The sequence below is a fragment of the Brienomyrus brachyistius genome, chromosome 9, assembly GCF_023856365.1.
Source record: "Brienomyrus brachyistius isolate T26 chromosome 9, BBRACH_0.4, whole genome shotgun sequence".
Taxonomy (NCBI): domain Eukaryota; kingdom Metazoa; phylum Chordata; class Actinopteri; order Osteoglossiformes; family Mormyridae; genus Brienomyrus; species Brienomyrus brachyistius.
This window is the reverse complement of record NC_064541.1, coordinates 20,587,359-20,610,184: the sequence shown is the minus strand read 5'-3', so window position 1 is coordinate 20,610,184 and position 22,826 is coordinate 20,587,359. Positions and strand designations below refer to the sequence as shown.

The 22,826-nt window shown below is 48.7% G+C and overlaps 1 protein-coding gene across 2 annotated transcripts in view; it reads right to left on the bottom strand.

The window, feature by feature from the left end:
* Window positions 1-22,826, bottom strand: part of LOC125748779 (FH1/FH2 domain-containing protein 3-like) — a 136,299-nt gene that overhangs the window by 8,962 nt on the left and 104,511 nt on the right. For both annotated transcript variants that reach the window (XM_049025347.1, XM_049025348.1), the window contains exons 11-20: window positions 16,234-16,332; window positions 15,617-15,778; window positions 13,967-14,017; window positions 12,350-12,639; window positions 10,232-10,651; window positions 9,037-9,950; window positions 3,347-3,505; window positions 2,334-2,516; window positions 1,708-1,827; window positions 825-986 (exon numbers count right to left, since the gene is read on the bottom strand). In XM_049025347.1, the coding sequence (XP_048881304.1) occupies window positions 825-986; window positions 1,708-1,827; window positions 2,334-2,516; window positions 3,347-3,505; window positions 9,037-9,950; window positions 10,232-10,651; window positions 12,350-12,639; window positions 13,967-14,017; window positions 15,617-15,778; window positions 16,234-16,332 (2,560 nt within the window). The remainder of the gene's footprint in view (window positions 1-824; window positions 987-1,707; window positions 1,828-2,333; window positions 2,517-3,346; window positions 3,506-9,036; window positions 9,951-10,231; window positions 10,652-12,349; window positions 12,640-13,966; window positions 14,018-15,616; window positions 15,779-16,233; window positions 16,333-22,826) is intronic.

The window sequence follows — 22,826 nt, the reverse complement described above, 5'->3', positions numbered from 1 at the left end:
GTGCTGCAAAGGATGTGGCTGGGGGGACAACTGGGGAGGACTGTAAAGAGCAGTGTTTCCCAATCCAGTCCTTGGAGACCCAGACAGTCCACATTTTTGCTCCCTCCCAGCTGCCGGCAGGGACATGAAACAGAACACCAATCAATGAACAATTCCACAACAATAATAACACGACTGTCAAATTAATATCTACTAAGGTGTTTCCTTACGAGCTGAGAGGGAACACAAATGTGAACAATCTGGTAGAAAGCTCAGAGGGAGTAAAAACATGGACCGACTGTGGGTCCCTGAGGTCCGGATTGGGAAATCTGGTAAAGAGCAATAAAGCTTGATAGATATACTTTAAAAAGTATTACTGTTAATGGATGAGGCTGTCAGTATGTGGAGCAGAAACAGGCTCTGCACGGTAAACGAACTAAAATATATTACGCCAAAGGAATGCAGTTTTATGCAGAGAATGTAGAAGTAGATTCCTGTGGATAATCGGGTTAATCTCCATTTATCATATCGGTAAATGGAAAGCATTACCATTAATATGTGACCACAATTTCTAATTACACTGCTGTTTAGGTATACAGTGAATACTGCGACAAAGCAACTAACTAATTCCTGAAAAACCTTGTGATGATTAAAATCGCGAACTAAATATATTCAATGAGAAGAACAGGGTTAGAGGAATGTGACTCCAAAACTTACGGCAAACAAAATGAATTAAATAATAAACACAGTGATTCCAGTGGCTGATAGTGAGTTACATGCATTATAAAAAGGAGACTGTAATGCCAGGCGTCGGCCTGCTTCCCCGGTTATGCGGCGTGTCGCACCTTTGCTGACCGCGTGATGGCCCCGATCTCGGAGTAGAGGTCGGAGCTGTCGGGGAAGTTCTCTGCCACGATGGCGCAGGCGTGATGCAGCAGGGACTGCTTGTGCACTGTGTCCTTCACTTCCGGGACCTTCTCTAGGTAGCTCAGCTCAAAGCCCTTCGCCTGAAGATAAACACCGAAGCAAAAAAATTGAGGAAAAACACAAGAAATGAATCTGCCAGACGCTGGGACAGCTTCTCCCCCCAACTCTCTTCTGCCCCCCCTTCTGAAAGGACTTGGTTCCCTCCCCCAGTGGCACCAGCCACTGTATTATTTATTGTTAATTGAATTTTATTTCTACTTTTTGCCATTACGATTTACAGTTAATTTAGTCACACACTCAATAATTTTTCTGCTCTGTAATTCTCTGTGTTGATTATACTTAAAATACACATTATACTACATGGCGGGGGGGGGTCATGCCGCACACATGTTTGTAGTTTATGCCTTGGTTCTGGGGGAGCGTTATCCTGTGAAGCTTCACCCCCCCGCATAGATGGAATGACAAAGTCCCACTTGTTATAACACAAATCTTCCCACCCACTTTGCCAAGGTCTCTTCTGCCGGCTGCCTCACTCACTCCATTCTGAAATTAAACACACAATTCAATCCAGTCTGCGCCCCCATACTGGATAAGGGTAATAAAGATGGATGGAGCACGACCCAGTCTTCAGATGTAACCTCTCTGCTGCTAATGAGCTCGTTATGTCACTCAAAGCAGCCTGCTAACCTCGGCAGCTGGCCTCCTTCTGCGCCTCCCTGCCCTGACCCGGCCTTCTGCGCCTCCCGCCTAGCCCAGCCTCCCTCACCCCCCCATCCACCCCACCCCACCCTTGTCACCCACGTTGGTTCCGTTGAGGAAGTTCCCGATGGCCAGCAGTGTGGACAGGATGTGTCGCAGTGTCTTGTTCTTCTCCAGTTGATCCATCCCTTCCTTCAGGTCCTGCAGTGGCTCAGCTACTTCCTGTGGGATGGGGTGGACGGCAGGGGGGGGTGAGGGAGGACGAGGACTCTCTGTGTGGGATAAGCACTGTGTGACAGGTGTGCTGCAGCTGCTCTCTTTGAGGTAAAGTTCTGGCTTCAGTGATCATTGCTATATTAAAGAGCAAATAAATATGGCTCTAATTACAGAGTGTTATTCCCTGTAAACTACTAAAATACGCCTCTCAGGAGTCTGCATCCCGGAGTAATCATGCTCTTAGTAGTGGCTCCTGCCAGGGATTTTAAGAATAAATATTTAGCCATTTTAAATGAAAATTTCTAAGAATGTGAGGGGTCCATCCTGGCAGGAGAACACACAAGCTCCTTCAGTTCGGCCCCCTTCATCTCGCCCCCCCACAGGACACTCAACCTACTGTTTGATGAAGTCAATTTCCCTATGGAAGTTTCCAGTTTCCAGTGTTCCATGACAACGACAGTGCGTGTGTGAGAGGGACTGCGGATAGGGAGCACATTTCGGGAGACTCCCACCTTCTCCATGACCTCGTAGTCCATCTTGAAGGCCCAGAGCTGCAGGCGGGCGGAGAGCTCGCTGATGGAGGACAGGGTGAGGAGGAACTGCTCAGCGCTGCCCAGCGGGACCTCCGGGTTGGCCAGCTGGGCCTCCTGGATCTTCTGCTTCTCCTCCTCTGTGGGGATCATGGTCAGAATTTTCTACATGGAGGAGAGAGAGAGGGAGGGAGGTAATGTGCACATGGAACAAGGAGAAGGGGAGAGCAGGAAATCTGACATCTGTCTGTACAAAGTCCGACCTCACAGGTAATCAGCTGTTACAAGCTGCAAGGTGGATCAAATTAATCAGCAAAAACAAATCTAAGACATTAGGAAATAAAGTGCAGCTTGGAATTTCAATGATCTAAACGGTTAAATAAAAATGATCTCAGCACATCTGTGATAGAAAATTAAAGGTGAAGCGATCAAGGCCAGCGTGTTGTTTATACTGTCCCGGCCTTGTGTGATGGCTCCGCTGTGTGGGGAAGGTGGGGAAGCTGGGGGAAGGGAGCGTTTAGAGGACTGGGCCAGGATGGGCGAGATCCCATTTAGAGAGAGAGAGCACAGAGCACAAAAAGCACTGGGTAATCAGAAACCATGTGCTGATTTAAGTCTATAATAAAACATGATATGATTTATTTTGCCTTTTGCACTGGTATAACTGTGAAATGTGGTGTTAAGGAGTCAGGTATCTCCCCTTAGAAAGTTATTAATCTTGGACTGACATAATTATGAATATAAAACATCCTTATAAATGGTTTTGGCTGCTCAATGCTCAACTGTAAATATAACAAATGCTCCGAGATGCTCCATTGAGATGGTACTTTTTTCAGAAGGATAAACTACACTCTAGGTATCATGACTGACGTGTTCATCACACAATGAATCACCATAAAAACAGCCTGAATGGGTTCAAGCACACTTCTTCTCAATGGACTATGTTAGGAGGAATGCTGAAGTGGCCCCCCAGAGATGCCACACGGGGCCCTCACCTCAATGCCCTCCTTGTTCAAAGCATACTCGTCGAAGTTCAGGATGGCCGTCTTGATGGTGCGTGGGGGGGGCAGCACGGTGAGCCCGATGTTGATGGCATTGCTCCGCTTTGAGTCCAAGACAATGATCTCCTGACGCTTGCCGTCCGCCGCCGATTTCTGGGGTCGTGAGAAATGGGGTCAAGTGGGCATGGAGAGCTATTGCAGCCCTGGGTGAGAATCGGCCACTGGAGACAGGACACGCAGTGAACGGCTGGGGGGAATCTCATCAGCGGGGGGGCCCTCATAATCAGCGAGGGGGGCAAACAGCACTGAGAACTGGGGCCGTCTAGGGCAGAGACATTCAAACTGCTAGGCGTGAAGGAATTGTGGAGTGGGGGGGGGGGTGCAGGTGAGGGAACAAAAAACAGGGAACTGTGGGGGGGGGGGGGGTGAATTGGGGGTTGAACTGGAACCATTAAAAATATAAAAAATAGAGAGACGTGTCAAAAACGTCCTGTGAGTTTGTTAAGTTGTGAGCTGGAAAAGAGGAAGATCCAGCTGCAAGGTTTATTAGGAGTGTGTGTGTGTGTCTGTGTGTGTGTGTGTGTATGTGAGTGTGTGTGTGTGTCTGTGTGTGTGTGTGTGTATTTGTATGTGTGTATGTTTGTGTTTATATGTGAGTGTGTGTGTGTATTTGTATGTGTGTGTGTGTGTGTGTGTGTGTATTTGTATGTGTGTGTGTGTGTGTGTGTGTGTGTATTTGTATGTGTGTGTATTTGTATGTGTGTATGTTTGTGTTTATATGTGAGTGTGTGTGTATATGTGTGTATGTGTGTATGTGAGTGTGTGTGTATTTGTATGTGTGTGTATTTATATGTGAGTGTGTGTATATGTGTTTGTATGTGAGTGTGTGTGTGTGTATGTGTGTATGTGCATGTGTGGGGTTTCAGGACGAATATCAGTCATAGGGATCCTGTCAAAAAAAACCTCCCCCCTAAGGACTGAGATCCACCCCCACGTGACTCAACATTAAGCTACAGAGCATCATAGCGGCAATAATGAAACAATAACAGCAGACAGACAAAAATGAGAAAAGGGGCCAGAAACGACCCCGTCGCAGACTAAACAAACGTATAACACAACGGAGTAAAAAGAACAATAACCGAAGAACAAAACAAAAGCCTGAAAAGCAAACAACTTCCTGTGTCTCTCTTCTCTGCAAACTATTTTCAGATAAACACACAAAAATACACTGTTTATGTGCGGCCAGTGAAGTTGTGTTTGTTTGGAAAGTGTCTTCTCTCAGTCCACCTGAGCCAAACACAGAATGTCAAAGCTGAAACAGACCCACCTCATATTCTGGAGGAGCAAGGCTGAACAGTGAAGATGCTGTGTGCTGGCTAGGAGGCGTACTTTATATGGTGTGACGGTCGTCTGGTCTACAGACACCCCCCCATGACTATTGTCACTTGCACCCACAGACAGATGCTCACCACCTCTGGTTTATTTCCTTAATTTATTTACCCCCCAGGAAGCTTTGATGCTCCACAATCCTACATCTTGCAAAGATCACAAAGCAAATGGATGCAGACTATGTTTCATACTGTTTAATTAATCACATAGCTTAGCGACGACGGAATTTTCGAGGGCTAAGTCAGACATACCCATAGAGAAACACAGGTGGAGAATCCTGCTTTTGATGTGGTCCATGTCAGAAGCCCTCCTGTCTCACTAAAAACTGTAATTACCATAAACGCTCCCACCCGGATACCAACAGGCACCTGAGAAACTGCATGGTCACCTTTCAGAAGCGGGAACGTAGTGCATTCTGGGATTGAGAGCTGGTCAAAACCGACAGCGGCTGCTTTGGAATGGCGGGCAAATCGTAGAGGTCTCCGTGTTTTGCATTAAAAAGCAGCGTTTTCCACCATAGCTGAACAGCTGGACTCCAGTATGCGTGCATGCTTTCTGTCTATCAGAATCCCAAAACATAAATATTATGCTTCTCGATACAATTTACAACCATCTCCCACAATCGCTTATCCTGCCCACGGTGCAGAGGAGACCTGGAGCCCATCCCAGAAATCACAGCACACGTGGCAGAGGACACCCTGTACGGGATGCCAGCTGAAATGTTACCGGCTGAGCTAGAGAGCCACCCCCCTATAAGATGTGTTATATTCATTTTGTATGAAGTATTTGCAGACAAGGACAGATTACATGTATCCTTAAAACTCCCAGCAGCTGAGTGGTAAAGATACATTTTCCCTTGAACCGCACACGGTTGCCAGGGTGACTTGTCCTTCCCATGGTGCTTTAGGCTGCACACACATGAATGGAGTCTGGGTGACTCCCCGAGCAGATGCAGGCTTGCTCCTTCACCCATGGGGCTGAGCTGTTTTAAAACATGACAACGTGGAAGGCAGTGGATGATGTGTCACACCCCGAGTGACACAGGGGTGGCATGGTGGTGCAGTGGTTAGGGTGAGGGGGGCGGCATGGCGGTGCAGTGGTTAGGGTGAGGGGGGGCGGCATGGCGGTGCAGTGGTTAGGGTGAGGGGGGCGGCATGGCGGTGCAGTGGTTAGGGTGAGGGGGGCGGCATGGCGGTGCAGTGGTTAGGGTGAGGGGGGCGGCATTGTGGTGCAGTGGTTAGGGTGAGGGGGGCGGCATTGTGGTGCAGTGGTTAGGGTGAGGGGGGCGGCATGGCGGTGCAGTGGTTAGGGTGAGGGGGGCGGCATTGTGGTGCAGTGGTTAGGGTGAGGGGGGCGGCATTGTGGTGCAGTGGTTAGGGTGAGGGGGGCGGCATGGCGGTGCAGTGGTTAGGGTGAGGAGGGCGGCATTGCGGTGCAGTGGTTAGGGTGAGGGGGGCGGCATGGCGGTGCAGTGGTTAGGGTGAGGGGGGCGGCATGGCGGTGCAGTGGTTAGGGTGAGGGGGGCGGCATGGCGGTGCAGTGGTTAGGGTGAGGGGGGCGGCATGGCGGTGCAGTGGTTAAGGTGAGGAGGCAGCATGGCGGTGCAGTGGTTAGGGTGAGGAGGGCGGCATGGCGGTGCAGTGCTTAGGGTGAGGGGGGGCGGCATGGTGGTGCAGTGGTTAGGGTGAGGGGGGCGGCATGGCGGTGCAGTGGTTAGGGTGAGGGGGGGCGGCATGGCGGTGCAGTGCTTAGGGTGAGGGGGGGGCGGCATGGCGGTGCAGTGCTTAGGGTGAGGGGGGCGGCATGGTGGTGCAGTGGTTAGGGTGAGGGGGGCGGCATGGCGGTGCAGTGGTTAGGGTGAGGGGGCGGCATGGCGGTGCAGTGGTTAGGATGAGGGGGCGGCATGGCGGTGCAGTGGTTAGGGTGAGGGGGGCGGCATGGCGGTGCAGTGGTTAGGGTGAGGGGGGCGGCATTGTGGTGCAGTGGTTAGGATGAGGGGGTGCAGTGGTTAGGGTGAGGGGGGCGGCATGGCGGTGCAGTGGTTAGGGTGAGGGGGGCGGCATGGCGGTGCAGTGGTTAGGGTGAGGGGGGCGGCATGGCGGTGCAGTGGTTAGGGTGAGGGGGGCGGCATGGCGGTGCAGTGGTTAGGGTGAGGGGTGCGGCATGGCGGTGCAGTGGTTAGGGTGAGGGGGGCGGCATGGCGGTGCAGTGGTTAGGGTGAGGGGGGCGGCATGGCGGTGCAGTGGTTAGGGTGAGGGGGGCGGCATGGCGGTGCAGTGGTTAGGGTGAGGGGGGCGGCATGGCGGTGCAGTGGTTAGGGTGAGGGGGGCGGCATTGTGGTGCAGTGGTTAGGATGAGGGGGTGCAGTGGTTAGGATGAGGGGGCGGCATGGCGGTGCAGTGGTTAGGGTGAGGGGGACGGCATGGTGGTGCAGTGGTTAGGGTGAGGGGGGCGGCATGGCGGTGCAGTGGTTAGGGTGAGGGGGGCGGCATGGTGGTGCAGTGGTTAGGGTGAGGGGGACGGCATGGTGGTGCAGTGGTTAGGGTGAGGGGGGCGGCATGGTGGTGCAGTGGTTAGGGTGAGGGGGGCGGCATGGTGGTGCAGTGGTTAGGGTGAGGGGCGCGGCATGGTGGTGCAGTGGTTAGCACTGTTGCCTCACACCTCTGGGACCAGGGCCCATGTCTGCTGCATGTCCCCGGTACAGGGTGGTCTCCTCGTGTTGTTGTGGGGTTTCCTCCCGCTACTCTGCTGCTAAACTGCAGTGCTGATCACTGTTTTTTTTTAGTCTCTGTGGTAATCAATGGATCAGCGGACCAGATTTAATCAGATTACTTGTGTAACATGAACTTGATTTGTACCTCCTCTTGCTATTTCAGCAGAGAACGGTGCTTGCAGTTCACCATGTTTTCCGAAGTGCTTCCACACTACAGCCATTTCGTGGCCCTGTCTATTTCGTTAACAATATTGCTGATATGTCATCGCATGGTACTGGTTATCCGCATTGGCGCATTGTCATGAGCACGACTACATGAGTGAGTAATGGACTTGAAAATAATTTCCATACGGATGTTAATGTATTACTTCACCAGATGTTTCAAAACGTTTCCCTTTTTCCTGAGCAATTCACCATCTCTAAAGACGAACTGCGCGCTAATTTACGCAGACAAAGGAAGAATGAGGTGTGACATACGCTATGATATGTACGATAATTACAATCTGCTTTTTAGTTTTAAGTTTTTAGTCCTGTTAGAATAATTAGCATTTATGGAGAATGTCAAGCATCCGAATACAACAAACCTTTATTTCAAAAGCTGAAATATACCACACAGTGTATGCAAGAAAGAAAAATATCTATCAGCCTACAGTATATAAACCCCACGTAGGTGTTAGCAGGTCATGTGCTGACCTTCGTTCTCCAAAGAATCATGGCACTAAATATCAAAACTGAAAAGACAAATGTGAACTGGACCTGTGCGGGTTCCATGAAATTAATATGTTTTCACTGATTTATACACAGTTTCTGAGTGACTAAAAGCGCTTTTAAGCCAAGGCACACAGTCTTATCTGTAATCCATACGTTTTCATTTCCATCACACTTACATTTTCTGATGTGGGATGGACTTGACCTACATTTCATATCGCATGTTTATAACTTTCTGCATTTGTATAGAGCGGGAGATAAATTTGGCTCAGATTGGTTAAATATTGTCAGGAGTGATACAATGCACACAGAATGTTCGTGGACGTAGTCCCCTGAAATCCAGCCTTTTAGCTGAATGCTATTATGTCCAAAACAACAGAACAATTATTTAAAAACCGACAGAACGCATTCCATGGTTTACAGTTGTTTGTGGATATAATGCCTGAGATTAAACAGGCCACAGTAATTAATGTTATCAGCGCTTTTCATTCTAATCATGCTAACAGCTGGCTTAGGGTTAGCTTTCTTCAACGAAAAACAAACCACTCCATGCAAGCAAACCGATCCCAAAAAAATAAACATATTTCGGACTGGCAAGCGCTTATTTTAGGGCCCACTCAACCGCCCCAATAAAAAGCATAGACCACTAGGTGGCACTAATGCTCACTGACCAAATAAATCCTGTTCCCATATTATTTTTGCAGAGTGGTTGCACATTAACCCATCAGCTGTAATTCTCAGCCACTCAATGCAAACATCTCCAAAGAGATCAATAAAAGAAAATTCACCAATAATCAAATTTCACTGCTGCTAAATTTCATTAGAGGACCGGTGTGATCCTAACAGGCTGATTTTTAAATCCGTATATCCTTACCTTGGTGACAGGTAGTTCCTTGGACTTAGATTCAAAGAGGTGCTCCAGTTTAGACGTGTCAACCTTGACGGGGTCCAATTTGGACCACAGTGAGTGCTTGCGGTGCTGCCAATCCACAGGTCGGACCTCATTCCAGAATAAGCGGATAGTCTTCTTTTTCTTTACAAATGCGGGGGGCTCACCCAGGCCCAGCTGCAGGGATCTGAGGTGGAGCTGTGGGGGTGGCACTGATGAAGAAAAGGGTGGGGGTGGAGGCATCATGCCCGGGACTGGAGGTGGTGGAGGACACCCCAACAAGGGAGGTGGGGGCGGCAAGGAGTTGAGACAGGGAGGTGGGGGTGGGGGTGGAACCGAGTCTCTCAGGTCAGCAGACCCCATGTTACCCACATCCAGGATGTCCAGGTCGTCCTCCTCCACCAGATCGGTGAAATCCATGTCTTTGATGCGGAGCTCTCGCGGACTTGCCATCAGCTGGTCCCAGATGTAATCGGACTCCTTCTTAGCAGGAAGCGGTGAAGCGGAGTGTATAGTCCGGTCTGGGTGCGCTGGCTGTTTCTCCGGTACCTCAGGTTCTGGTGGGGACACCAGCCCCTTCACCAAATCGCCAAACTTCTCAGCCACAGCCCGGACACTGCCCTGGTTGTCCAGATGCTCCACATCCATCTTCTTCACGTTCTCCTCGGAAGCTTGCCGGTTGGCCTCCAGCGTAGAGATCCTGCTGGCCAGGCTTGTCACGGACGGGTCCTGACCTTCACACACCTTCCGTTCTCGGCCCTTTTCACCGTCCTTCTCCTCATTCTCCATAGCAGGTTTGTTTTGGGAATAAAGCATGTCCGACATAAAGAGTTTGCTATTGAGGATCTTACTACATTGTTCATTCACGTCTGCATCCTTAATGCACTGTGACCACGTCTCTGGAATTGCAAAGAAACACATAAAATTAAGTTCATATCATAGAAAATTATTATTTAACTTTCATCAATAATTCATATGCATTAAAGAAATATATAAATTCAAAAAATACATAAATACATAAACTATAATTATGAATGAGTGTAATTTAAATCCTCATTAAATCACAAAAGCCATAACTAGCCCTCAGCTAAAGGCTACCTGCGATGTTGACTTCATTTGCAATGAACGAGAGATCAGTCTCCACACCAGTGACCCCCGCAGGACGGAGCAGCCCCCCCACCTGTTTCCGTGTCACTGGTGGGTTTCTCCTCCCGCTCCTCCCTCTCCAAAGTGCTGCTGGCTGATGAGATGCTGGACGCTGAGCAGTTGTCCTTCTCATTGAGGTCCTCGTTCTGCCTCTCCTTCTCGCTCAAAGGGGAGGCGTCCTCGCTGTCCTGCTCTGCTCCCTGCTCTTGCCCCCCCTCTACCTCCGCACTCGGCTCCATCGCTCGTACGCACCTCTCGTCTTCCTCATCTCTTTCTTCCTCCTCTTTCTTCACCAACGGCTTTCCCTCTTGTACTTTCTGCTTCACCTTCCACCCGACATCACTTTTGTCTGGTACCTCCTCCTCCACCGACTCCGAAGAAGATCCTGCCACCTCTGCCTCAGGTTCCGCACCAGTTATGGACTCGTGGTTTAATGCATGGTGTCCATCGCGGACTAAGAAAGAACATCAGAATTTTTTAAATGATTAAACGAAAGTATAACCACTTCTTGTACACTTTCCATGCAACTGATCATTCAGGTGATTATTATAACTTTTTAATTATCATATTTTATAGTAGCAATGGATCTTCTCTTCTGAAAGCTAAGCCTGTAATTACGATGTCCTGCAATGCTTGACGGAAATGTCTCCCTGGGAAAACGTGCACACATCTTGTGAACTTATTTCGTCGGTTTCTGCAGTCCAGAGGGGCACCCTGTCCTTCTCCCACTTATTCTTCAGTGGAGGAGATCAGAGAAGTTTGGGGATGCTGGCTGCATTAAGCCTCAGATTTTGGGTGGAAAGTGCACACTAACTGCCGCCTGACTAGCTCAGCAGTCAGGGATGGATCAGGGAGGTGGCTTTCCTCTGTCACACATCCAGATCCTGAAATTTTCCACGTTGTCATCAAATTACTAGGCTTTGCCCTGAGACAAGCCAAAGCAAACACTCATGTTTATCTATTTATGTGTGTTTTTTTCCCTTAGACTACTCAATACTTTCATTATGACTCCTCACAGATTGTCTGTCATGCTGGAAAAGGGTAAAGCTCATGTCTTGTGCAGGCATCTGCTTCTGTGCTGCTGTGCGGATGAATGACGATGGCAAACACTGCCGTGAAATGTGGTGTGACCCTTTCCTGCCGACGGCACTCACACAGTGCTAATGACCAAACCGGCGTGCGTGAGTGGCAGGATGACGGGTGAAGCGATCTCTAACACACTCCTGTCTCCCTCAATGACACGGCCATAGGTTTTCATTTCTGTCTTAGACCGGAACCTTCTGCTAACCCAAGTCAAACGTATGAGTTACAAAGGTGTATGAAGGGCCCAAAGAGAACAAACAGGATGAGTAAAGCTTTCAGCATTTTCCCTAACTACCGTACCAGAGATGAAGACAGAGGAAGAGGAAGAGAGGAAAGAGTGTTTTATAAGGCACAGCCCAACCCTACTGAATTTTAAAGCATCTCAGTACATCCTGCAGATTTACAAAAAACTTCAGTCCATTTAAAGAAAAACGCATATCTGACATCCTTCAGCTAAAAGGGTCTTGCTGCAACTGTCCCTTTACTTAAAGAGGTTGTTATATCCAGACATCTTTAGTGGAAACAGTACGACAAAAATATGAAATATGCTGAACTGGAAGTTGGACGTCGCGACACAGAGGAGTGAAACATCATATCTGAGAAGCCTGGCTGACAGGCTTGGCGTAAGGTCTGCATTTATAAAAGACTAATCACATGAGTAATATTTATTCTGTAACGAGGAACCAAGTGCATGCAAAAAAAACATAAGTGTATTTAATTAATGCAGAGGATAGTGTCTGAAAGAATGTCACAATGAATGATTGGGCATAATGGCAGAGGAGAGAGGTTGATAATGTCGGGGGGAGGGCGATGCATAACTTACCTTAAATTCAAAGGTCTGTATTTTGTTTTTTGGGGGGGGGGTGACTGAAGCTAAATTAAGTACTAGGGGGCCACCCCCCCATTCCTTCTGGTTCCTAAGCCCATGATTGAGCATTATTTTTGTTAAGGTTTAAACTTCTTGAACAATTGAGAAAACCCTCATGGATAATTTATAGCACATCTGACCCTCGACAGCTTGGGAGGGCAGTCATAATGCTATGACAGAAAATGAACGCTCGATGCACACCTTGACCTGAGGGCGAGCGCGCTGAAGGCGCTGAGGAGGCTGAGGGCGCTGAGGAGGCTGAGGGCGCTGAGGAGGCTGAGGGCGCTGAGGGCACTGAGGAGGCTGAGGGCGAGCGTGCCGCGACTTCCAGCCGGGGCTCCACGGATGACAGGGTCGCACAGATGGACGCCGAGCTGGGGCTGGGGCGGCGTGGACTCAGTGACAGGGTGAGCTCGCTGCGGCCCCGGGGGGGCGTCTGCTGACGTTCCTTCTCGTACTCCGCTGCTGCCAGCTTCTCCACCTGCTTGTACCTGCAGAGGCAGGAGACGGTTCTCTAGCTGGAAGCTAAGGCTCGCTTAGGAGACACAGAACGCCTCACACGGGCAGAAGGAGGATAAAAGATGGATCGCCTGCTTAATTATCTGACAATATAAACCTGAAGAGTATCCTTGTTAGGAAACACCTTAGTAGATATTAATTTCACCGCCATGTTATTATTATTATGCTATTGTTCATCGCTTGATGTTCTGATTTATATCCGTATTGGGAGCTGGGAGGAGGCAAAAATGTGGAGCAGCTGGAGGTCCTGAGGAGCAGATTATAAGAAAATCGGCCATAACGCTTCACACTGTGCCATCTACACCACGGACCGCCATCATCTACATCAGATAGTTACCCTCAACCGATCTCCTAACATCTCACAATTATAACGAACAACTGATGCCCTTTTTGTTCCTTCTCCACAAACTCCACCCAGTGTTTTTGACGTTTAAGCCGGTGCCACCCCACTGAAATGGTGGTTCATCCTGCTTTTCTGTTCACCCCCACAAGTGGCGTAGCCCAAATCCCAGTGAACCTCAAACTCCAGCACAGATTTTAAAGGCCAAAGGATTAATAAAAACTTTGTGTCCGAAAAGGTAGCTGCAGTTTTCTGTTTCTTGCATTTGCGCTCTGGTACATAAACTTGAAACCAGGTCGGATACGAAGTATGTCTCTCGTCAGGCATATCGTCCCATTTCAGGTGTTCATTTTGGAAATTTACTTTAGAAGCTAATTGCAAGCTGAAATATTATAAAACCCCACTGAAATATTATAAGATCACAGACAAGGTATTCTCTCAATAAGATAAAGAGAAACTCACAATAACATAGAGGTATTTTAGATCATGCACAAAAAATCTATCCTTATCCGCGTTCACTTGCAAAGCCAATTACACACCTTGTCATGTTTATGCTGAATGTCTTCATATGCTACAGACGCCGAAAAACTGTCAGAACCATAAATTATCAAGAACTTCCATTCCATTGCCTTAAAAGACCCAGCACCTGTTATCTGTTCCAGGAAAACAGCTGTGAGCTGCAGGTATGGGTTGACAATTGGCATCTTTTGATTCATAGCACATGCATTCATAAGCTCACAGTTTTTTTAACCTACTTATGTATATGTGAAATCGGGAGAGTACATATTTAATTAACCAAATTAATTTAGCGCGGGGGCCATGCTGAATCTGTAGCCATGAACAACGATGCAAAAACTGAACAGCGTGCCCACATCTGAATGTATGCTGACAATTTTCACTTTGCTGTACCAACTGAAATAATTGAATGTGGAGTGTAATAGATAGAAAAATGCACCTGCCTCTCCTCACGGGCTTGTCTGACCTCCTCCCTTTTGTCAACATAGTCCCGGCTGTAATCAAACAACAAAAGACAAAATAATAACACGTCCAGAAATAATCATAATCATAATCGTAATCACAACCGTAATCATAATCATAATCACAACCGTAATCATAATCATAATCATAATCGAGTAACACATGGCCTTCTGCTCTTGTAACTGAGTTTGATGGTTTGATACAAGGCTCTTCAAATCTGGCACTTGATTCCAAATCCAGGCCATGCTATCTGTTGTCTCCCAGATAGTTAGCTTAATAGTTACTGATTCTGATTGGCCACAGAGGCTTCACACCTGCTTCATGGGTAAAGTAAGGCTGGGAAATCAGCAGGGCTCGGCCTTTAAGGACCCTGATTTGAACAGCCCTGGTTTAATATGGGGGAGGATCAACTTATTTGTAAAGCTTGTTTGGAGGAAGCAGGTGACTCATTTAAACTTCATGAAAGCAAAAGGAGACCGAAGCAGCTGATAGCTGCCTGTGTAGCGATGAACTCGCTAAGAGTGACATGCGTACCGGTGCCCAGGAAACCACCATGCCGCCCCCACATATAACATAAACAGCCTAATTATTCCCTGTTAAACCCAATGGAAGTTGAGCAGGGAAGCTCTGGAATGAAGCAGTTGGATGTAATCACGACTTTTAGATGGGCGCTGTGGCAGTGTGGGTATTTATATGGTAAGTACTCAAAGTAAGGCATCTCCTGCCAGAGGTCTCCTTTTCTCCACTGACCATAATAAGAGAGAACAATTCAATTCATATGAGTCTACAAACAAACTCAGGCATTTCTCATGGATGGCACGCAGGCAGGCAGGCACGCAGGCAGGCAGGCACGCAGGCAGACAGGCACGCAGGCACACATGCAGACAGGCACGCACGCACGCATGCAGGCACGCACGCAGGCAGGCACGCACGAAGACAGGCACGCACGCAGGCAGGCAGGCACACAGGCAGGCAGGCATGCACGCAGGCAGTGAGGCAGGCAGGCACGCACTCAGGCAGTGAGGCAGGCAGGCACGCATGCACACAGGCACGCACCCAGACAGGCATGCAGGCAGGCACGCAGACAGGCATGCACGCAGGCAGGCAGGCACACAGGCAGGCACGCACGCAGACTGGCATGCAGGCACACACGCAGGCACACACGCAGACAGGCAGTGAGGCAGGCAGGCACGCAGGCAGTGAGGCAGGCAGGCACGCAGGCAAGCAGGCAGGCAGGCAGGCAGACACACAGGCAGGCAGGCAGGCAGATACACAGGCAGGCAGGCAGGCAGGCAGATACACAGGCAGACAGGCAGGCAGGCAGGGAACCTGGCTCTTTGTGTGGTAAGCCCTTTGAATGCCTAATTCTGCAGACTATAATGGAACTCCTACACTGTCACAAATGTTTGCGGCTCGAGGTTTTTTTTCTGACAAATGAAGTATTTGTTGGCCTCACTGACCACATCATCTTAACACGGGTAAGTCCGAGGACAGAGTGGGCAGAAGAAAAGTATGCAGACAAAGAAAATGTGCTCATACTCTCAAAGTGGTATCACAGGGTTCCTGGTGCTATGACTCCTTCATTCTGGTAGCACGTGTTCCCTGGAGACCCGAGGTCCACTGGTACTCACCTGAAACGACTCCTCTCCTCACGCTCAATTCTCAGCAGCCGCTCCTCCCTCTCGATCCTCCGCCTCTCGCGCTCCGAAGCCAGAGATTCCTGGTGCTGCCGGTACGACGAGGTCAGCAAACCCCCCAGGGGTGGTCGGGAAATGCCCGCAGCAGGAGAGGAGCTAGACATTACAAACACAATTGGCATTATTAGACGTTTAGTGTTGTGCAATTTTAGGAAGTGACCCTATGAGCTGGAAAGTCTGACAATAGGCCTGCATATCTGGGTCAGGCTTTATGACAGCAATTAAAACTTGATTATTTGGTTGGAAGGCAGTACTGCAGGTTCAGAACTTAGCAGTAGGACCGCTGTGAAGAGCCACACATCCATGTAACTGGCTATTTTATTATTCCAGTCTCAGAGCTCTGCTGGCAGATTCAAACTGGGATCCATCACAGAACCACATCACATTCTGATCCACTGGCTCTGGAAAAGTCCATATTACCTTCACACATTGACGTACTCGCCATTAGAGGGCCATTTAAAGTAATCGAACATCTCAGTGGAGCCAAACTGACCAAACATCAGGACGCAGGTCCTCAGAAAGGCCGACACTTAACAGCTCTTCCTTCTCACCTGGAGTCTGCTGAAGGAGAGACCGTGGCACCATAGCGACTGGAGGGGGTAGAGGGGGCACTAATGCTAGAGTAGGATCGGCCCATGTATGGACTGTTCCTATGACAACAAGGGGAGGAATGTGGATGGGACACATTATGGTTATATAGTCAAGATAATGCAGTTAAATGTGCATCTTAAACATGCAATTTCAAATCACGATTCAAAATTCAAGTTTATTTATCATGTACACGATCAGTTCCACCATGCAATGAAAATCTTACCTTGATGGTCCTTCCACTGAACACAAATTAACACAGAACACAATAGTAACACCTCAAATAGCAGATAAATAAATTATGTAATAATTGTTGATAAAAACTGAAAATTCTAAAAGCCTTGAATGTAACAATTTCTGAATATAAGAAAACGGGACAAATAGGAAGCAGATAGCGGGTGTATGAGGTGTGCAAACCGGGCAGCTCGTGCGCTCACTGGCGTCACAGTGTGACAGGGTTATCGAGTGTATGAGGTGTGCAAACGGGGCAGCTCGTGCGCTCACTGGTGTCAGAGTGTGACAGGGTTATCCAGTGTATGAGGTGTGCAAACCAGGCAGCTCCTACGCCCACTGGCGTCACAGTGTGACAGGGTTATCGAGTGTATGAGGTGTGCAAACGGGGCAGCTCGTGCGCTCACTGGTGTCACAGTGTGACAGGGTTATCGAGTGTATGAGGTGTGCAAACCGGGCAGCTCTTACGCCCACTGGCGTCACAGTGTGACAGGGTTATCGAGTGTATGAGGTGTGCAAACTGGGCAGCTCCTACGCCCACTGGCGTCACAGTGTGACAGGGTTATCGAGTGTATGAGGTGTGCAAACCGGGCAGCTCCTACGCCCACTGGCGTCACAGTGTGACAGGGTGATTCCAAGATCCAACAATGATTAACACTCCGTCAGTGCTGTGCAGTTAAACACTGCTACTGAGACCAAGACCAAACTTCCTTTCACATTCAATCCTTACCAGTCAAGTAGGGTTTGTACTGCTGTATGTTAGTGCAACATGGATTTCGGCTAAGAGAATGTCAGGGGATTCGGAGTTCATCGGCCGTAGATTCTGGTGTCTGGATGCAAATGTACAGTTTCCTTCCCGACTTTCTGAAGACAAAAAACTTAACGCTCAGCCATTTCAGACTGTTTCTGTCTGGGGTGCCGACCTCTGCAGAATGAACTAGCCCACTTGGACTTGTTCTGACAGCTGGTGGAGATCACCCTCTGCCAGGCCCTGCTAGCACGGCTCTGCTGCCCTCACCCACTCCCAGCTCCAGCCCCGGCAAGCAAGCCGACCCACAGGAGAGGTCGTCAGCTGCCACCTTCCATCAGCTGCTGACCTGCTCAAGTCTAGAGCAACAACGTGAGCCGAAGAGATCGGTGCTGACCCCTCCCAGTCATGAGATGACAGCTCGGGGTGCTAGCGACAAATACTAAACACCATCTGGACAGTTCCTTCATCCAAGCTATAGCCACTGCCTTATCAAGCCATCTCTCTCTCCCAGAATGGCTCAATACAGAACAGCACCCAACAATTACATTTTATTTATTTTATTTATTTATAAAGAAGACATTATCATCCAGAGCAGCAAACCCTCGAAAGCAAGGTCAGACAGTCCAGTTCCTGGAGCAATTTGGGGTTAAGAACTTTGCTCAAGGGCCCAACAGAGAAGTCACTCTGACACAGGATTCAATCCAGCAACCTTCTGATGACAGGCACAGCGTCCTAACCTGCTGAGTCACATACTACCCATTTACCCACTTCCTACCGAAGACTCAGTCACTATCCCACAGTGCACTACATCTTTCCTTCTCCTTCATAGGACATCGCTTACTTACTTTTCCATACATTTCCACATCACACAGTTCCCAGTACAGATGTCAGGCTTTTACAGTAATATAAACCCTGCACAGCAATTGTCTATATTCTCACAGTCTCACATGCTATTCATTTATCTGTGAAACACATTATTAATCGAAATTTATATGTGTACCTGCATGTATGTATGTAAGCTAATACAGCACGAATACCAAACTACCAGCAGAAATTTCATCTATATTCCTGTGAAAATGTTTGGTGAATCAAAGTGACACTGCTTCTATAATCACCTGTAACAGGTGCCCAGGCACTGGTATGCAAACTCAACACATGGGCTTACCTGCCAGAGCCACAGAAAGCTCTAGAAGGACTTGGGCAATTTTGTGAATAATACACATTTGTCCAACTGCAAGGACAGAGAAGTGCACATGCATTTAAATTCAACAGTAATCTTATATGAATTGCATAATTAACCATAGTGGTCAAGCAGACGGTATACTAAACTAAAACCAGCTGTAACTAAACTAAAACCAGCTGTAACTAAACTAAAACCAGCTGTAACTAAACTAAAACCAGCTGTAACTAAACTAAAACCAGCTGTAACAAAACTTAAACCAACTGTAACTAAACTAAAACCAGCTGAAACTAAACTAAAACCAGCTGTAACTAAACTAAAACCAACTGTAACTAAACTAAAACCAGCTGTAACTAAACTAAAACCAGCTGTAACTAAACTTAAACCAGCTGAAACTAAACTAAAACCAGCTGAAACTAAACTAAAACCAGCTGTAACAGAGCAGCGTGTCCCGCAGCAACATGCCTCCTGTCGGCTCCACACTGAAGGTTTGGTCGTTTTATACAAAAACAACAACATTCTGTTAGATTTATGCTGAAAATTACAGGTAAGGAAGTGGTCATAGCATGGACGGGGGGGGCTTGGAAGCGTTTATATCCCCTTGTCAAAAACAATAAATTGAGGGGCTTTTAAATGTAATCATCAGACTATAAACTGTTGTTTGGGTAATAGCAGAGCAGATATGAGGTTTTAAACTGGAGGCGTTGGAGCAAATGGCGAAAGTTTAATGGGCCGTGAATAAGCACTACTAGAATATAATAACATAAGAATTAGGATATTTTCTTTTTGTTGGCTGTTACATTAAAAAAAAGCCGAACATTCGCGTGCGTGAAATAACAGCCATGGAGACAGCGTGGGAAATGGGAGCAGAGTGCTTCCTTAGAGCCTTAGAAATGGGGAAATCAGAATTCTGCTCATTTATCGACCAACAGGAAGAGCTGTCGCCTCGTTTTCGCCTCGTGTTCGTAAAGACAGAAGCACTGTGGAAAACTTTACATATTGTCACGAAACAATGAGGCAGATGTGCGATTTGCATGAGAAAAGTTGCAAGATGTGCATGGAAGGCTTGGTCCGGCCAATTGTCTGCTCCTGAAAGACAAGCGCATTCCTTAAGAAATACAAAGGGCGCATGTTAAACAAAGCGGCTCGCCGAGGCGGGGGACGGAGGTACCGGGGCTACAGTTAGCATGATGCTACAACTCAAGCTGCGCTAATGGGGAATAAATGCTCAGCGAAGGGGGGCTGTGGCCCCGGATCAGCAACGAGGGGCGGTGGCCCCGGATCAGCGACGGGAGGTTGTGGCCCCGGATCAGCGACGGGGGGCTGTGGCCCCGGATCAGCAACGAGGGGCGGTGGCCCCGGATCAGCGACGGGAGGTTGTGGCCCCGGATCAGCGACGGGGGGCTGTGGCCCCGGATCAGCAACGAGGGGCGGTGGCCCCGGATCAGCGACGGGAGGTTGTGGCCCCGGATCAGCGACGGGGGGCTGTGGCCCCGGCTCAGTGACGGGGGTGGTGGCCCCAGTTCAGCGATGGGTGACTGTGGCCCCGGATCAGCGACGGGGGGCTGTGGCCCCGGATCAGCGACGGGGGGCTGTGGCCCCGGATCAGCGCTCACAGCTTGTCATTCTGATTGCGTCAATTGCAGAGAAAGCGGTTCATGCTTGTTCTCTAGATTCAGGCCACTACCTGCGGTACGACCCACCCACTCCGCCTGTCTAAGGCTCATTGGATTCATCCGACACCTCTACCTCACTGAAGTTGTAGAGGAAGAGGTGGAAAGGGGAGTGCGGGACGTAGTACAGGTGCTTCAGGGTGGGGGAGGGGGAGCTGGAGGGGGTGGTGAATGTAGAGGAGCCTTGAGAGGAGGAGCCAGACACTGGGATCATGGGGAGGCCACAGGAGGGGGTCTGATGATGCCCGGGGAGAGGTGCTGGTGTAGGGGGTGGAGAGGAGATGGCAGGAGGAAGAGGTCCAGGAAAGATGGACCCCAAGAAGCAAGCGCCGGTCACTGAACGTTCCTCGTGACTCACTTCCTCTTTTTGGGTAGCAGGTAATTCGGAATCGCTTTCGGCTGTGCAGTTACCGAGCAGGCATGAGCTAACAGACTTGGTTATGATGTTCATTGCTGAGACCCTGAACAATGTATCACTGAAATGGAAAGAGAACAGGAAAAATGATGGAAGGAGGAATGCTACAAACACACATTCATGAGAGCAGAGGTAGAGAGGAACAGAAAGGTATAGACCTGGTGGACTGTGAAGCCTGCACTGGGTACAATGAGGCAGGCCTGAAGTCTGTGCTAGGCACAGTGATGCCTGAAGCCTGTGCTGGGTACAGTGATGCCGGAAGCCTGCACTGGGTACAATGACGCAGGCCTGAAACCTGTGTAGGGTACAATGAGGCAGGTCTGAGGCCTGTGTAAGGTACAATGAGGTAGGTCTGAAGTCTGTGCTAGGCACAGTGATGCCTGAAGTCTGTTTTGGGTTCAATGAAGCAGGTCTGAAACTTGTGCTGGACACAATGAGGCAGGCCTGTGGCCTGTGTAGGGTTCAATGAAGCAAGCCTGAGGTCTGTACTGGGTATACATGGAATAGCATGCCCCCCACACACAGAGTGGAGACAGGATTCAAAGACCCAACCTGGGAGGTCTCAGGAGACATCATATCCCACAGAGGCACCATGCCCCCTCCAAGATGAAATTCATAACGTGTAATCTCTCAGTAATAATAAACTCATAAAGCACACAAAGTCCTCCACGTTCATTATAATGCAGACTGACCCTGCAGATTTCACAGATTTCATGCTAAATGACCATTAAGAAGCTTGGGAACCTCCATATCTTTCCCAGAAACTAACTGTGATGCACAAGGGACGGGTTTAATGCACAAATATGAGTCAAACCAGTGATGGATATGGTGGCCAATGTCACAAAGCTTGGTAGAGAAGGTGTATGTTCTGGGTTGTCCTCTCCAGAAGCCGGTGGTGGGAACGTCTGTCTCTCTTTGAAAAGCCACTGCCCATGAGTCACCAGCATTGTTGACATTTAGAGAGACTAAAATTCTTGACCTAACAGGCTTTACATTGTGGCTGAGCCCCTTCAACATGCCCACCGCCCCCCCCCCCCCCCCCACCACCCTGCCCCCCCCCAACCCTTAAACCAAACGCACCTCTAATTGAGATTCAGCACTGGAATATACACTGGTAAAGTTCACGCAGTTATGCTGCCAATAGTCAGTAACTTTTCAACTATGCAAACAAATATAAAAACAGCCGGAACAGCTGTTTTGCATTTCAGCGTGCCCGGGGTTTTATACAGGCGTCTTAAATCACCCAAACAGGCAGCATGCAGTGTGTATAGATGCACAGGCCAGGTCTCTGTGTAATGACATTACCAACTGTGCGCCCACCAGACTTTCGGTTTAGAAAACAATGAAAGTTGCCTTCCCTAATGGACATAAGGCAGCCGTCCAGAAGTCCAACAGACACTCTGAGGAGAGACGGACCAGAGGGAGACAGGCGACAAGCAAGAGGAGAGCAGAAGAGCCATCTCTGGGCCAGCTGATGAGTCAGTTCCTCATCCGCCTTACATTCCTCCTCTCTGTGGTGAAAGGAAGGATGAACGAGGGGCGGAGAGAGAGACAGGAAGGAGGGACCGTGCAAACACGAAGCAGAAATGAGCAGCACACAAGGAGCAAACAAGAGACACCAATCAAGACAACAGTGAGCATGTGCATGTTCATAACATCACACACCGGGGGGGACGAGGACCCTAAGGAATTTGGAATATAATGGGTTAGTCTGTGCTGGGTGCCCAATATGATATGCTGGTGACACTTTACAATACGACTACCCTTATAAAGGGTTTATGAATGCTTTATAATATGGTTATTAACTGGGTTGTAAGATTTTGTAAATCAGTAATAGACAATTATAAATAAGCTGTAATGGTCTTTACTGTACAGTGCTGCCGGCAGGCTTTGATGGGGCCCAAAGCTGTGGGGCCACTCCAGGTCAGACACCAGTACATGCATACTGATACCGTCATTTCCTTTTAAAAAATGAATTTTTCCCAAGCACTGGTTCAGTCTAAATGGCGCAAAAGTTTACGGTACATATCTGTGGCATAAGGAGACATACAGTCCAAGCATCTGCCAGAACATGATGTGAGATCTATCACACCAAAGGGAGGATTCCGTCATTACAACCTGAATGATGTTTAATGCTGAAACGCATAACTGGTAATGTCTTTATTCAGCTGGCCTTGTGCCTGAAGAGCAGGGCTATTCGAACCACAGACCTCAAGGTGTGAGCCCTGCTCATTTCCCAGCAGGTGTGAAGCCTCTGTGGCCAATCAGAGTCAGTAATTATCACCTGGCAGACAACTGGCAACAAG